At 31.2% G+C, this 15612-nt stretch overlaps 2 protein-coding genes across 4 annotated transcripts; both read left to right on the forward strand.

Moving 5' to 3' along the window:
- The first annotated feature begins 321 nt into the window (after positions 1–321).
- LOC117909662 (RNA exonuclease 4) lies at positions 322–7098 on the forward strand. Its single transcript, XM_034823760.1, has 9 exons — positions 322–400; positions 471–549; positions 622–700; positions 3009–3093; positions 4183–4291; positions 5213–5301; positions 5376–5440; positions 5542–5623; positions 6423–7098. The coding sequence occupies exons 1-9, from the start codon at positions 326–328 to the stop codon at positions 6591–6593; spliced, it is 834 nt and encodes a 277-aa protein (XP_034679651.1). The 5' UTR covers positions 322–325; the 3' UTR covers positions 6594–7098.
- A 4216-nt stretch (positions 7099–11314) lies between these two features.
- On the forward strand, positions 11315–14792 carry LOC117908395 (transcription elongation factor 1 homolog). Of its 3 annotated transcripts, none has more exons than XM_034821973.1 (5): positions 11315–11380; positions 12456–12596; positions 13132–13202; positions 14206–14227; positions 14323–14395. In XM_034821973.1, the coding sequence occupies exons 2-5, from the start codon at positions 12484–12486 to the stop codon at positions 14393–14395; spliced, it is 279 nt and encodes a 92-aa protein (XP_034677864.1). In that variant the 5' UTR covers positions 11315–11380; positions 12456–12483. The 3 variants fall into 3 exon arrangements, with proteins under 3 accessions (XP_034677864.1, XP_034677865.1, XP_034677863.1); XM_034821974.1 differs by having other exon boundaries at positions 11368–11450; XM_034821972.1 differs by lacking the exon at positions 11315–11380 and having other exon boundaries at positions 12484–12596; positions 14323–14792.
- Positions 14793–15612: the final 820 nt, after the last annotated feature.

Genomic DNA, 15612 nt, shown 5'->3' on the forward strand with positions numbered 1-15612 from the left:
GAAAATGAGAATGTGCAAAGTGCACCTCGATTGTTTAAGTTTTACCGACTCAATCGATTTTTTACATGCTCAATCAATTGCATTATAAAGTACTTAAACAACCCGGTTTCAGTGTGGAACTTCCAAATTTAGAAACCTAAATAATAATAAATAGTAAATAAAGAAAAAGAAAAGAAAAGAAAAGGAAAACCTTTTACACAAAATTACATTTCATGCCACTGATTGGGCCAGAGCAGCAAATGGGGGAAGCCCAACCTTGAGCCCATAGCCCATGGTCCACGAAACCTTTTATCTTTCTCCTCTGAGCAAATCCAGTGTGCAAAAGATGGGAACTCAACAGAGAAACCCTAAACCTAATAGCCATTATCAGCTTAATCCCAACTGGACTCAGCTCCAACAAGTACAACTCTTCCTCTCTCTACTTTCTTCTCTAAATAATATCTATCTTTATTGACTTTGATGTTGTGCAGAAGCTGAAACTCCATGGCTCAAGGCCTTCACAAAAATCCTCAAACGGTGCAGAGCCCCAAACCCCGAAAACCATTTTAGGTAATGTACTTTTTCTTCAGTTTCGCCTTTTTTTTTTTTCCTCTAATTTTCTCTGCAATTTTTTTTTTCCAGGTAAGCGCAAAGAGAGACCCGATGCAGAGCCTGATGCTTCTCAGCGCAACATTCTTATTCCAACCAATACTGATTCGAGGTGATTCTTTAAAACCTTTTTGATGCTTTTTTCCCAGAGAAAATTTGTTTTTTCTTTTCTTTTTATTCATTCCCTAGAGAAAGTTAATTTTCTGCTGGAATTTACTTGGACCTCATTCGTTGTTTGATTGCACGGAAGATGTTAGTTCTCTAGTCTGTTGCAGATTAAATGCTCAAATTCAAATTTGAACTTGTCTGGAAAATGTAGAAATTTCTGCTTAGTTTGGACAATCCGATTTTATTTTTATTTTTTTCATTTGTAATAGCTGAGTCAAATTTCAACAAAATCTGTGTATAATTCGGCCAAATTTTTGTTCGAATTAATGAAAAATATTAGAATAACATTTTTCCCAAAATTTTAAATCTGAAGTTTCCTGAATTTGATTGAGCAGTTAAAGCTGATTTTTTTGTCCTAATTTGTCCCAATCTGAATCAATATTTTACTGTCTTCTTGTGAATATTTTGAGAGTTTATAACCATGTTGACAAGAAATAGTAGGAAAAGAAAAGAACACTTGGAATCTGACAGCATGCAGTCCATCCAACAACAACTACAATTACGAGATTTTATTTTTTGTCCTGTGTTTTCCCTTGAATAGAATGGAGCACAGTTTAACTTTCCAAAATTCAACCTGTTAAACAAATAAATATTTTCTTCTGTTATTCCTCTTTTAAGGTTTTGGATAGCATAACCCTGAAGATAAACTATAGTTACTAGAGTAGGTAAGATGATGTACCAGGTATTTTATGCAGCCATGGGATTGAAACTTATCCAATAAATATGGCATACTGATTTTTGCATGTTGTTAGTCATGTTACCTAACTAAATAGTGCTCACACATTAAATGTTTATTTATTTATTATTTATTTTGATGGATAATAAAAGCATATTAAAAGCACCTAAAGGGGATAGGGGAAGTGCACAAGGAACAGAAAAAAAAATGTAAAAGATAGAAAAAATGAGGGACAAAACAGAAGCCCTTAAATAATGCCCTAGGCTAACAACTTATCAATGAAATCAAGAAAATGACAAGTTTCCTTCCAATAAATTATCCCTCGACTAAAAGAACCTATGTTGTTTGGACCGGGGTGCTAGTGTCAGGTGCTGGTACATATCTAGGAGTCAATTTTTTTTTACTTTTCAAAATTTAGAATATGGGGACTTGCTTAGAAAGGATCTCAGTAAGGGGTATGGACACTTGGATACGACATAATAAAATGAAAAACAAGTAAGATATCTTTGTAAGAACATCCCTTTTTTTTTATTCCTTTTATCTTATTTTTTTCATTCTTGTCCCTAAATATTCTTAAGCTTTCACTTTTTTTTTTTCATTGTAAATATATACTAGGGAAATTGGAAAAAAAAATCAATCAAAATCATACAACCATAGCTAAAGCAAAGTAGGATTATCCAACAACGATATCGCACCTACACCTGTATCGTGTCATGTTGTGTTGACATGGGTAATGCTTAGTGAATTTGGATTGTCTGACTATCACAGAAAGGAACATGCAAAGGTGTTTTGATCTAACCAACTACTCCCTTAAATGTGTCACTTAATATTGTTTCGGAAGGCACCTGATTGCTTGTCTAGTGATTTAGCTCTTCTTTCCTTTTAAAGGTCTAGGGGACATCAGTACATTTCTTTTGGTGATCATGTTGCACATCTGTTGACTCCATCTATGTCGGGAAAGATCTATTTGTGCTGATATGATTCAAGGGAATTGCTGTCAAATACTTACCAATAGTTTCTTGAAGCTGCTTTAATGGTTTTCAATTTTATTATTGTTTGACTTGTATGTCAAGGCCTTTAAAAATCTTGACTATTGTGTTGCATGAATTTACATCCATTTTAATAAGCATAAAACATCTAAATATATGAATGGCTTAATTGAAAACACAATTTTAAAAGGTCCATGTCACACTTTTAAAGGGTGACTGAAACAGATTATATTCATATTCAATGTATTTTCATTTATGGCTTTTATTGATTGGACCAAAGCATATTTCCCAGGTTAGTAAAGTAATTCATACAGGTCTTTACTTTTGACTGTCAGCAAAAAAAAGATCGTTTATTTTTGTTCTTTTCTGAAGTAATTTTATGTTAAAATCAGATGTCAAACAACAGTAATTGTAATTCTTATTGTATTTATTGTGAATGGGTTTTTTTTTTTATTGTTCTATTCAAATGGCAAGTGCTCCATTTTTTATACTACTCTAAAAAGTTAAATTATCTTGTTAATATAGTTTGTTTTCAATTTTTTGTTTTCTATCTTGCTGAGTGTTATGGTGCTTAACTGATTTTCCAGTCTGACGGATGCAGTAGCTATAGATTGCGAAATGGTTGGTGTTGGTTCTGAAGGAAATAAAAGTGCTCTTGGCCGAGTGACATTGGTATTAGTTCCTCCTGTCTTATGTTTCTTTGTCTTTCTCATTGGGTGCATAGCATGCGTCTGTAATTTGGTATCATGACCTGAAGATCTCATGTATGCTTGAAAAGGTTCTGTGCTAACTCACAGAGAAGGATAACCTTAATTGTTTATTTTGCCCCAGATTTTTGTTTGTCACAATAAGGAGCCATTGCTTGATGCAATGGTGACTTCAAAGGCTGTCAAGTGCGGAAGCACAGGCTTAAGTCTACGTGCAGCCACTTCATGCAAAATTGCTGAAGTTTCCTGTACCAGTTCACCCCTCCCAGAACCCTGAAAATGGGACCCACACTGGGTATGGCACCCCCTTTTTGTTCTATTTTTATTTATCTATATGGGAGAACTTATGATAAAAGGGTGCCAAGGAGAACCAATAGCAGCAGATAAAACTAGAGAAACCTGCAAATGCCATAGCTAAATACAAACATCATTTACCATTTAATGAGCTGTTTTTTAGACAGAAGTTCAGTTTTGAGGTAATATGAAGTAATATCCCTAGCATGCATAATTGGGACAATCTCCATGGACATTTCTTCATACAAAGTTCCCAGCCAGTTGCACTGTAGAACTCTCCTTTAACCTAGCGGTTCCTGAACTTTAGGGACTTTAAATCTTCATGCAAAGATCATTTACCATCTAATAAGATGTTGCTAGACAGAAGTTCAGTTTTGAGGTAATATCCCTAGCATGCATAATTGGGACAGTCTTCATGGATGTTTTTTTGTACAAAGATACCAGCCAGTTGCACTGTAGAACTTTCCTTTAACCTAGCGATTCCTAAACTTTAGGGACTTTTAATCTTTAATGCATCAGAGCTTTTCTAAGGCTTCTACTTTATTTGGATACAACTTTGTGGTGTAAATACCTTATTTTATAGTGGAGTTTAATACTTTACTGAGTGGTGCTAATGTTGAAACTATATGTAATCCATAAAACTATTGATTTCAGATACTATAATGTGACTTTCAAGTTTTTCTATGGATAAAAATTCCAGGTTACATTTACTTATTTATTTAGCATTAATGTTTACTAACTGTAGTTCAGTCTATGGCAGGTTAATAAGTGGGGAAATGTTATATATGATGAGTATGTTCGCCCAGTTGAATGGGTTGTTGATTTCCGTACAGAAATTAGTGGAATCCGACCCCGTGACTTGAAAAAAGGTTGGCCTAATATTTTCTTTTGCTGCTTTCTTTCTTGTATGTGCAAAATTGGAACTTGTATGAACAATAGGCTGTTTTTCCAAACATTCATTATGTTTTTAAGTTCAAGCAACTTTTGTGCATAGTATGTGTCTGAGCCAGCAAAGAGAGTACATGTTAATATGACACTTGAAATATTTTTAAGTTATGTAAACAGAAGCTTGAAATCCTAATTTAGTTGTGAATATATATATACATATGCACCCCGTTCCTTGATTTGTTGTAGATTTTCCCAGTTTCTGTAAGACCCTGCATTGTTAAAAGGTTGATTCCAGTTGGTCTCTACCCATTGCACATCTATTATCTCCATGAGAATTAGAATGAAACATATGTCAACAGTGATTGGGAAGTTGCAGCTAAAAAATCTCTGGAGGCAAGTATCCATTGCTTGGATTCGAGTTGATTGAACTTAAGGATATCCCTTTCATCCACTGCGTGCAGAGTTTGTTGGGGAAAATCAGTGTTTTACATTGCGATTCTAGCATTTAATGTTTTTTTTTTTTTTTTGATATTCCTTTTTCCCTTGAAGCGCAGACTGTATTTTATGTTATATAAGTATTGAGATGGTTGCTTGCTGAATTGATGCTTTGTGATATTGTATACATATGTAAAATTTTAAAAGGTAATTGTGAATGCAGTAATTCATTCTAAATTTCTAATATGGTATAATGTAGTCAAATATCCTTGAAATGTGGTCAGTTGGCCAGTATTAGGAGAGAAAAAATGCTTTAAACATCTGAACATCATAGTGGCTGTTTTGTTTTATTTTCTTTTTTGGCTGAAAATATTACATAGTAGGAGTTTTCTGTTGTAACATATCAATTTTTAACTACACTGTATTTGTAGAAAGCCTCAGTCAAACTTATGATGTTTTTGCTGCAGCTAAAGATTTCCAGACTGTTCAGAGGCAAGTGGCAGAGTTGATTAAAGGAAGACTTCTTGTTGGTCATGCGTTACGTAATGATCTTAAGGTTGGTATATCTGGTATTTAGATTTGGGTGCCTGAGGTATTTTGTTTACATTGAAATTCTTTTTCTTGGGACAGGCTCTGCTATTAAGTCATCCAAAGGTGGACATGCGAGATACATCTGAGTGTGAACTCTTTTTAAAGTACTACCCCTTAAACTATTTCATGATCAATACTTGCACTGTCAGTTATGTTCTGCATTTCCTGTGGTATATCCTTTTAAAGCATATCCTTGATGAATTAGGGAAGAACGCAGGAGGGTGGCCCTTCGACATCTTGCAGCTGAGTTTCTTGGCGTTAAGATCCAGAATGGAGAGCACTGCCCTGTAAGTTCTTTTAACTTATTGTGGTGATTATTTCTTTGTTCATTTGCAAGATGATATCTCATTTTCTTATGTAGTCGTATGTTTATAGAATAAGGATGAACATTTAGTTGGCATACTACAAAATATAGCCTTGCCACCCAAAATTTGGCCAGTTCAGCCTGTACTTTTGATGCTTGGACTGGACCTGATCTAACCGTTGAGGTGTGAAATTGAGTTTTGGCTGACAGTCTGAACATCAAAGACCACCCTCCAAGACAGCAGCCTGAGTGTTACTTACGCAGTTTATTTTATATATATATACACACACACATTTACATACTTACATATATTATTGCTATTATTGACTTTTATCATCTTCATTATCATTTGTTGCATGTTGCATGCAATGTAAAATCAGACCATTAATTACTAAAGTAGTTCTAAGAACTTATTAACAACTAGTCTAATTTACCTTCATTAAAGCAAAGGTCTTCGAGGTACCTATCAAAAAAAAAAAAAAAGAAGCAAAGGTCTTGGAGGTTTGGCTTTGTTTTCATTCTCATATTTCATGACCCTCATCATTTTTTAACTACCTTGCTCTAAACATTATGATGCCAACCTACATATTTAACAGATATACTTTTATTCATTTTCCAATGTACTCGGGCTGTGCTTCCTGTTTTGAGGGTCCCTTTCTGAACTTTGTTTGCCTATCAAATATGTATACATATATACTTCTATCATTCTCAGCTGAGATCATAGTTGACGTGAAGGGAAAACTACTTCAGTGGCCATGTCTCACGGATAGTTCTGGTTTCAGGTAGAAGATGCCCGCGCTGCAATGCTGCTTTATCAGAGAAACAGAAAACAATGGGAGAAGAATATCAAAGATCAGATTAGGATGAGGCAAAAGCAGAAGAAACGGAAGCAGAAAAAGAAACCAAAGAGGAGAGATGCTTCAGATGTTAACCATGCTGCAACAGCTTCTTAACTTGGACTCTTCATCTGCAAGTTCCATGAATGTTATTTGGAGATCGCCCATGAGTTTCCATTAATCCAAAGAAAGCAAGCAGCGGAAGCAGCATCCACAACTATTATTCTCAGCTAAACTTCACGCTACTGCTGCAATTATTTATCCTAAACATGAGTTATCACCAAAAACATATTTTAGTCTGATACACAAGGGGAAATCATTGTTTCATCATCATGGGTGTGAAGCATTTTGTGGCCACCTTCTGGTAAAACTCTGAAATTCTTCATTGATCATCGGTTTCAAGCTGCCCTTTGACTGCCACTCTTCCCATGAACGCCTGGATTGAAATGTTTTATCCACATTGAGCTTTTAGGGTTTAGGTGTATGTCATCAGTTTGTTATAAGTGACAGGTTTTTTTACTGGGTTTGATGTTGTGAAAGTCTTGCTCCAAATCTTGAAACACCGGATCTTCTGATAGTAACATTTATGGTAATGGGCTATTGAGGAAGTCTTCCCAATATATTTTCTATTTGGGTAATTGCACCTTTTGATATTATCAATCAAGGGTGACACATGAGCGCACCTAATCTCTTGGTATTAATCGAAAAGGTATCACCAATCTTCATTACTAAAAAAATATAAGTATTATCTGAAAATTATATTTATTGGGAACTTGTGAATGATCATTCATATTAATATATATCTTTTTATGACTCTATCAGCATAATTAGTCTTTACATAAGAAATATAAAATTTTTTATCTATTCAAAGAAATAGAAAGATGTTCTTATTTTCAGATAAATAGAAAGACTCTTCTCTTTTCTTTCTCACAAAAAAGAACATGATAATCTTATATCATGATTTTCTATTTTATAACCCTTTGATCTCTATTTTCATTTATTTTATTTGCATACATAAATATGTACAATCACTATAACTAGAAGTTATGAGGTAAATTATAAATTATGGGGTAAATTCATAACCAGAAGTTATGAAAAATATGTGCAATCCCTATAATAAAAAATTATGGGGAAAATTAAAAAATTAAAAATACATGACCAGAAGTTATGTATATGATCCTTAATTATTTGTTTTTAATTATACGGTATAACTGGAAGTTATACCAAACAATATTATATTGCTAGAAAGTATAAAATAAATAAATAAATGTTCATAATCTGAAGTTATGTATAAATCTATATATAACAGTTCATAACCTGAAGCTATGTTCAAATTTAAATATTTTTTTGTTCTAACAAAATAATTATGACCTGAAGTTATGAAAGATATTAACTTTTAATTTTTTTTAATTTATTTTAATTATATTGTGTAACTAGAAGTTATACATAAATAGTTCATAACTTGATATTATGTACAAAGTTGAATATTTTATTGTTTTGACAAAATAATCATAACTCAAAGTTATGAAAAATATTGGCTTTTAATTTTTATTTCGTACTCACTTATTTTTCACAACAGGAACTATGGAAAACAAATTCTATTAACAATTGTTTCATACCCAGAAGCTATGCATACAATTTCTAATTTTCCTGTATAACCAGAAGTTATACAAAACAAAATTGTCAATGAACAACTATGTACCTAGAAGATACATAATTTTTTAAAATTTTGTTACATAACTAAAAGTTATATAAGTATTATTATTCTCGAAGTTATGAAAATAAGAAAATTAATATACTTTGTGCTAATAAAAGGTTATACCAAAGTTGTTAATATGTACTTTCTTATAGTTAGAAGTTATAGAGAACAAAATTGTTAACTAACAATTTTGTACAACTTTATGAAATTTATATAACCAAAAGTTATAATAAAATATATTATAGCCTGAAAATATGATAACAAGCATATTGATAATATTTACATATTATCAAAATATCAACATTTTGTATATCAAGTTATGCAAATAGGTAAGTGTTTGATAGTTTTTATAAATTTATATTATTAGAAGTTATACTATTATTAGTATAAAAATTTACATATAGACGTGGAATTTCAGATTGCATAATATTTTTGCATTAGAGGTGATAGTTTGGAATATTTTTTTATTCTAGTTGTTTTAATTTAGAAAATTGAGATTTTTTTGGATACATGTGAAATATATGACTTGGTCATATGATCAATAAATTGATTTTGCATGTCAATTTTCTTTATAGCATGTTTTTATGATTGAAAAATTTTGAATTATATAAAATAATATATATTATTGCATGTTGCCATATATGGTATTTTTATTAACGCAATAATTTCATTATCCAAAATAATTTTAAAATTAAAATAGGTTTAACTATTATTCTCAATATATTATGTTATATCTTTATATATATGTTCATATGAATTTGTAGTATTTTAATTAAAGTTTTAAGACAATAAGATGCTTTAAATCATGATATGTTCTCTTGAAATTTTGATTTATGAATTAATTTTTGCACATTAATTTAGATCATAATAATATTTTGAATAAAATTATTGATCTATCACTACAATTAGTTTGATTATTGAAATACTTCATAGTTATTTCATGTATAAATTGCTCCACACTTACAAAATCAAATATATGAGATATTTAAGAAATACATAACTTTAAATTATCTTTTCATATTTGTTTTATTGTATTATATATGCTCTCATTGCTTTTACACAACTTATTAAGTTAAATCATCGTCAATGACTAATATTTTTCCATTGATTTTAACTATTTCTCTATGATAATATTTCTTTAACTCTATAAAGACGAGGTCTTTATGTTAATGTTTTATGACTTGTTATTTTGATGAAACTTTTGTTTCATCAATTGCACAACATTGATGATAGACAATGTTAATATTATATCAGGTGATAGAAACCTGATTAAAGGCTCTAGAAAAGCTTATACCATGTCACTAATAGTATTTGATTCCATGTGAATGACACTTTATACGATACTAGATCTAGAAGAATTTTGTAAGACCAACTTGGTCCCTCAGGGTAAAAGGTCGTATGAATGTATATTATAAAACCAGAAGTTCTTATTTAGTGACTAGTCTACCTATACATTTAAAATGTAGAATGACATGTTGTGCAAATTATCATTTTAATGAGATAATTTTCTAGCTATTAGAAGATCGACGTGAAATTATTTGGAATGCATTGACTTTGACTTATCTTGATTTTCATACCAATCAATGTGAACTGGAAGTTTAAAAGATTATTTATTTGTAAAATCTTGCAAATCAATTATCAGATACATTTATTGATACAAAGAAAGTGACAAAGTCATATATCCTGGCTACAAATACTCCAACACGAATTGATGTTCCTGTAAGACAGTTAACAAATGAATCTAAGATATGCCTGAAGCGTGGTAGATTTGTTGACTCAAATGATGTAACTCCCCGGAAGAGGAGAACCCAATAAAAACTTGACACTCTAAAAGAGACCATCAAAATGACTGATCAGTTTAAAATTGATAAATCTATAACCCCAAAATAGGCATAAATAATGAAAAAAGCGTTTGAGGAGGCACATATTGAACAAGAAACCCCTGAAGAAGCACATATTGAATGAGAAGCCTCCGAAGAGGCACAGGTACCTAAAAATTGTGAGATCTTAGTAAGTTATGTATACATGGGAGAAAAATGGGATCGAAATAATATTGTTATTAACAATATTTTCGTTTTCCAAGTGACATATCATAAGAAATGATGAAGATCTCGAACCATGAAGTGGAAGAATGCCGACATAGAAATGATTGGTCAAAATGGAAAGAAGCTATATAGGCAATTTTTCCTAGTAAGGTTTTAATGAGGCATATTCTTATGATCATCCAAGGGGGAGTGTTATAAAATATGAGAATTTATCGGAATATGAGAACTCGTGGATGATCATCCATATTGATGTATATCTCTTTGTGACTCTCTATAAAATGAAGATACCTCTAATGAAAATCTATTATATTCTCTCCCTACATTATAATTTATCTGTTTTCTTATTTTTTAACTCTATAATTTTACAACAATTTTATAATTTTATACTTTGTTAATAATATTTATAATTTATAAATAAAAAAATATCATATCATTTTTTAGATATATAAAAAATTTTCTAAATAAAATGTTATATTTATTTTTTAATTCTTTTTTTTTTAACTAAAATTTTAATTTTTAATATTATTTTTATAAAATGAATAATATAAAAATAAAAAATATATCTTTTATTTCTTAAATTAAGGTATTATATTTTACAAATATATAAAAAGATATTGAACAAATTATCTTAAATCATAAGATAGAATTTCCTATTCATTGCTCTAAAATCCTAGAGTAACTTAAGACAATAAGAAATAAAAAATTAGAGAAAAGTAAATTAAGGTAAGAAAATATCTCAAGTAATTTTTTTCAATTGTAATACATACAAAATTTATGATACGATAAAAAATTTTAATTTTAAAAAGGAAACTCTAATTTTAGGATACCATAAATATTTTAAAATCCAAAAAATAACTCCTATACAAAAAAAAAAAAAAAATTATTTAAAAATTATTTTTAAAAATGAAGCTATTAAAAAAATTTATTATGTCAAAATTTATAAATATTATAATTATTCAAATGTTTTTTGTTTTAAAAAAAGGATAGATAGTCGGACTAAAAATTAATTTTTTTATTACTACATTAATTAATTAATTTATTTTTATTATTACATTAAAAATATGGCGGTGTGACCTATTTAATCAACTCCAAATTCTGCCGCCTATGTACGACCACACAAAACACACGAAGAGAGAAGAAAACACACTCCATTTTCTCAGGTTGCTTCCATTCTACAATCCCAATTTCAATCTCTTCATACCCTTCTATCAATTTTTAGCGGAATTGGATGTTAGTTTTCTGACTTAGATATAGATATATCAACATAACTCTCTGTTTCAACTAAGGTTTCTTGCAGTTTGTTTTTAGTTTCTCTTTTGTTGATGGTTTCAATGTGATCATTGTTTATTTTCTTGCTGTTTATGATATTTTGAACTGGGTTTGATTGGTTTGATCATGGGTTTTTTTTTGTAATAAAAAGAAAAAGAAATTTAAGTTTGGGTAGTTTGCTGATATGGTTTCTGGGGTTCAGTTTAGTCGAATTCTGGATTTCAGGGTTAGGGTTAGGGTTTGGTTATCTGTTCAGTTTTTTTTTATTTTTTTATTTTTTGGTTTTTGACTTGGGGCAAACGTGGGTTTTGGTTTTGGTTTTAGGGTTTGATTCTTGTGGTTTTATTGTTTCTTTTGATTCAAAAGTACATGAATTTATTGATCTTCTTGCGGGTTGTTTAAGCTCTTTCGTGTTGTTTCCCTCATTGAAGTTATTGTTGTGAGAGTGATCCAGGGTTGCTATTGTTTGGTGCATTCAATATGTTGTAATCTGCCCTAGTTGTACATTTTTCTCAACTTGCTAACTAGGTGGACTGTTTGTTTGTTATTCGACTGTTGATTCGGTTTTTACCGTTGAATTTGTATCGTATAGGTGAGAAGAATAATCTCAAAATCATTTGGCTTGATTATTTTTAAAAAATTGTTTAGTGTAGAACCTTATAATTAGAGGGAGAAGTACTTCCATTGCTTTGATATGAAATAAGCCTATCAAGCACATTTTATTCCCATTAAAAACAGTCTTTTTATTTCTTAGGATGGCTTTAATATTTGAGGCAGGGGAAAAAAAATTACACTGCATAGTCTCTTATTTAAAAATTACAATATATAGTCTCTAATTTATCAGGTTTTATTGTTGTTATTGTTGTGTTTTGCTTAGTAGCTTCATTTGTTTGTCCTCGATATAGAATGGGTTTTTAAAATGAACTGCCTTTTTCACTTGCTTTTGGTTTCAAAATGAATTAGCAGGTTGGGATATTATTGCTGAAGGAAAAAAATGGGGAAACGGAAGTCTAGGGCTAAGCCCCCTCCTAAGAAGCGTATGGACAAGCTCGACACTGTTTTCAGCTGTCCCTTCTGCAATCATGGAACCAGTGTTGAATGTAGAATGTAAGTCTCATTGAGTTTTATTTGTGCCTTGTATCATTACCATTACTTAGGCCAATACCCCATTTGTATGTGCTTGATGTCTCTTTCACACCATGCCTTGGTCTTGACTTCTTGGAATTACTATCATTTGGCATGTTCCTACAAGATGGATTGATTTATTAAGGGTGAACAAGTAATATCATCCAAGTCATTATTTCTTTCTCTTTTGTGTCTATTTTAGTTAGACTCACCTTCTCCCCAAGTCCCCACTGACATTATTAAATTTATTGAGGACAAAATAGTAGAATCTATACTTTAAAATGATTCATCTATACAGCAGCCATGAGTGTGGGATTCATGCCACTGGAGGGTGATGAACCACCTTACCTCCAGTTTTCCCACACTGTTTCATCTCCATTATTGTGTTTCTGGCATCATACATGATATGTCAATCCAATGGGCTGTTGCAATTCGGTCTTTTAAGTTGGGTTTGTGCATAATTGCCACTCCATTTTATTATTCTTTTGGCACTGACTCTCAAGATATCTGGTTTCAGTGACATGAAGAACTTGATTGGTGAGGCTATGTGCAGAATTTGCCAAGAAAGCTTTAGCATGACCGTCAATGGTATGTTTCAGTTCCTTGCCGATATCTATTCCATGTATCCACAAGCGGGGAAAATATGGGAACGATATCCCATTCCCATCATATCTGCAAAGAAATAAAATGCAATGGCAATGTTTACTTTAACATTGTTCAAAATATTGTTCTATATCTCATGATTGACATATTGCTCCATTATTATTGAAGCATGTGTTGAAAGAAGTTTAGGAGAAGTGGTAAATTGGAAAATACCTCCTTTATCTTTTATCCAATTATCCCCTAAACAAAAGAAGGATATTACTTTTGAGCTCCAGTTCATTGATGTAGAAACTTCCATCTTAAAATGGAAAACCAACTATAAAATGCTTTCCGCCCTTAGTTGGTTTTACGGTTTGGGATGGCCTATTTAAATGGGACTCCATCCCAAACTGAAGTAGGTTGTAAATTGAAATTCTTGAAATGCGTACCATAATTTTGTTGATTACCAGATAAAGCTTTTAGCAAGATAATGGTTGAGTCCTGAATCCTGATAGCCTTGCTCTACCACAAAATGCTAGTACCCAAATGATCTGTTGTCTGGATCGAAATGGCATAACAAAATGGAAGATTTCTGTTTCAGAAAGTAAAACTTTTTAAGGCAATCGTTATAAATTGAGCACGAAGATTATACGTTTAGTTTTTTTTCTTTTTTTCTTTTTTTTCTTTTTTAAAGTTTGAAATTTCTTGAAGTTGATTATTGCATTTGTTCTAAGAAATTATTTTAAGTAGTTTCTGCTATTCCAAGAGTCGCTCTTTCTCTTTCTCTTTCCACACACACGCACGAAGGAAGTGAAATATTTGTATGCCAAATTATGTGCCAAAACCTCTGGATTCAGAATCCTTATTACAGAAAACTGTAACCTTAATGAGAAATTCTGAAGGGAATTGATTTTGTTTGGTGTAATTTTTTACTTGCTAATGTTTTGATGATTGTTTGGAGTTTACATATGAGACACACTGATCTTTCTGTTTCTCTTTGTGTTTGCAGCTTTATCTGAACCCATCGACGTGTAAGTCAAAAACCCATATAAATCCAATTCATACTTACATAATATATTTTTCTCTAGCTGAGTCCCTTGTCCAACTAAAAATCCCATCTTTGCAGATATTCTGAATGGATAGATGAATGCGAAAGGGTGAACACCCTTGATGAAGATGCTGCTAAAGATGAAGATTAGATGTAGGTGGAAGGATCTCCCTTCTGTACATCGACATAGGCAATCAGTAGTTTATAGCTTAGTCTGGGGTGTTCTGAGGATCTGCTCTTGGTATGATGGTTGATAAAACTTGGTGATGCTTATGTTGTAGCTTGAATAAACATAATCCTTCTACATTTCCGTTAAATTAATGTAGGTCTGTATTAATTTTCCATCTTTTTAGCCTTTTTAGGTCAGAGATGTTGGGAAGAACTAAAACAGCTTATGATTTGGCTTCTGATTAGGCCAAATTGGGTGGAAAATAGTTTATAGTTTCCTATTTATGTCTAATAGGATCTAGTCACCTGGATGTTGGATCAAATATATAGTAAAATGTTGTGTAATTTGGGTTATATTTTGGGAGAATTCAATTCAGATATCTGCAAAATGGACATGGGATGAAAACATTTGCTCTTCAAGATTATCTTTTTCATTCACATGATTTTTCCCCTTCTAAATGGCAAATGCAACCATTTTACATATGGAGTGTTCTCTCTCTCATATTCTCTCATTTCTTTCTTTCTTTCTTTCTTTCTTTTTAATATTACCTTGAAAAAAGAATATCCCTATCTCTCTCTCTCTCTATCTCTTATGTTCTGTTTTTATGCTTTGGTAACAAAATATTTCTAAACAAACAGTGCCCATACTAGTGCACCAAAAATGATAATTTGACATCAAATGTTAATAAATTAGGTTTGAAAGAAAGATTTAGAATGCGTTAGGGAGTGATTTTAAAAAACGTTTTTAGTATTTTTAATACTTGAAGGATAAAAATTTTCAAGTATTAGAAATATTAAAAACGCTTGTTAGAATCATTATCAAACGGGATCTTATTTTCATTTGGATTGGGGAGCGTTTGATATGTGAGAACAGAAATAAAAAAAATTTAAATTTTTTTATATTCTTATTGTCATACTAAAAATGCAATTCAAATGAGAAATCTCATTCTCATTCACAACAAAATAATTAAAGAAAATTTTGGTATTATATAAAAAGAAATATGTATATTTTTTTTAAAAAAATTCGATTTTAAAACTTTCATACATACCAAATTTATAGAAAGAAAATAATATTATAAATAAAAATATAAAAGCCTTTTTAGGTTTTCACCTTCCCGGGCTGGCGGGCACTCTAAATAATATCGTACTTGGATCAAAATTCAATGTCTTGAGAAATTTTAGATTGGATCAAGCTTAAAA

The sequence above is a fragment of the Vitis riparia genome, chromosome 19 (assembly GCF_004353265.1).
Source record: "Vitis riparia cultivar Riparia Gloire de Montpellier isolate 1030 chromosome 19, EGFV_Vit.rip_1.0, whole genome shotgun sequence".
In the NCBI taxonomy this organism is placed as follows: Eukaryota; Viridiplantae; Streptophyta; class Magnoliopsida; order Vitales; family Vitaceae; genus Vitis; species Vitis riparia.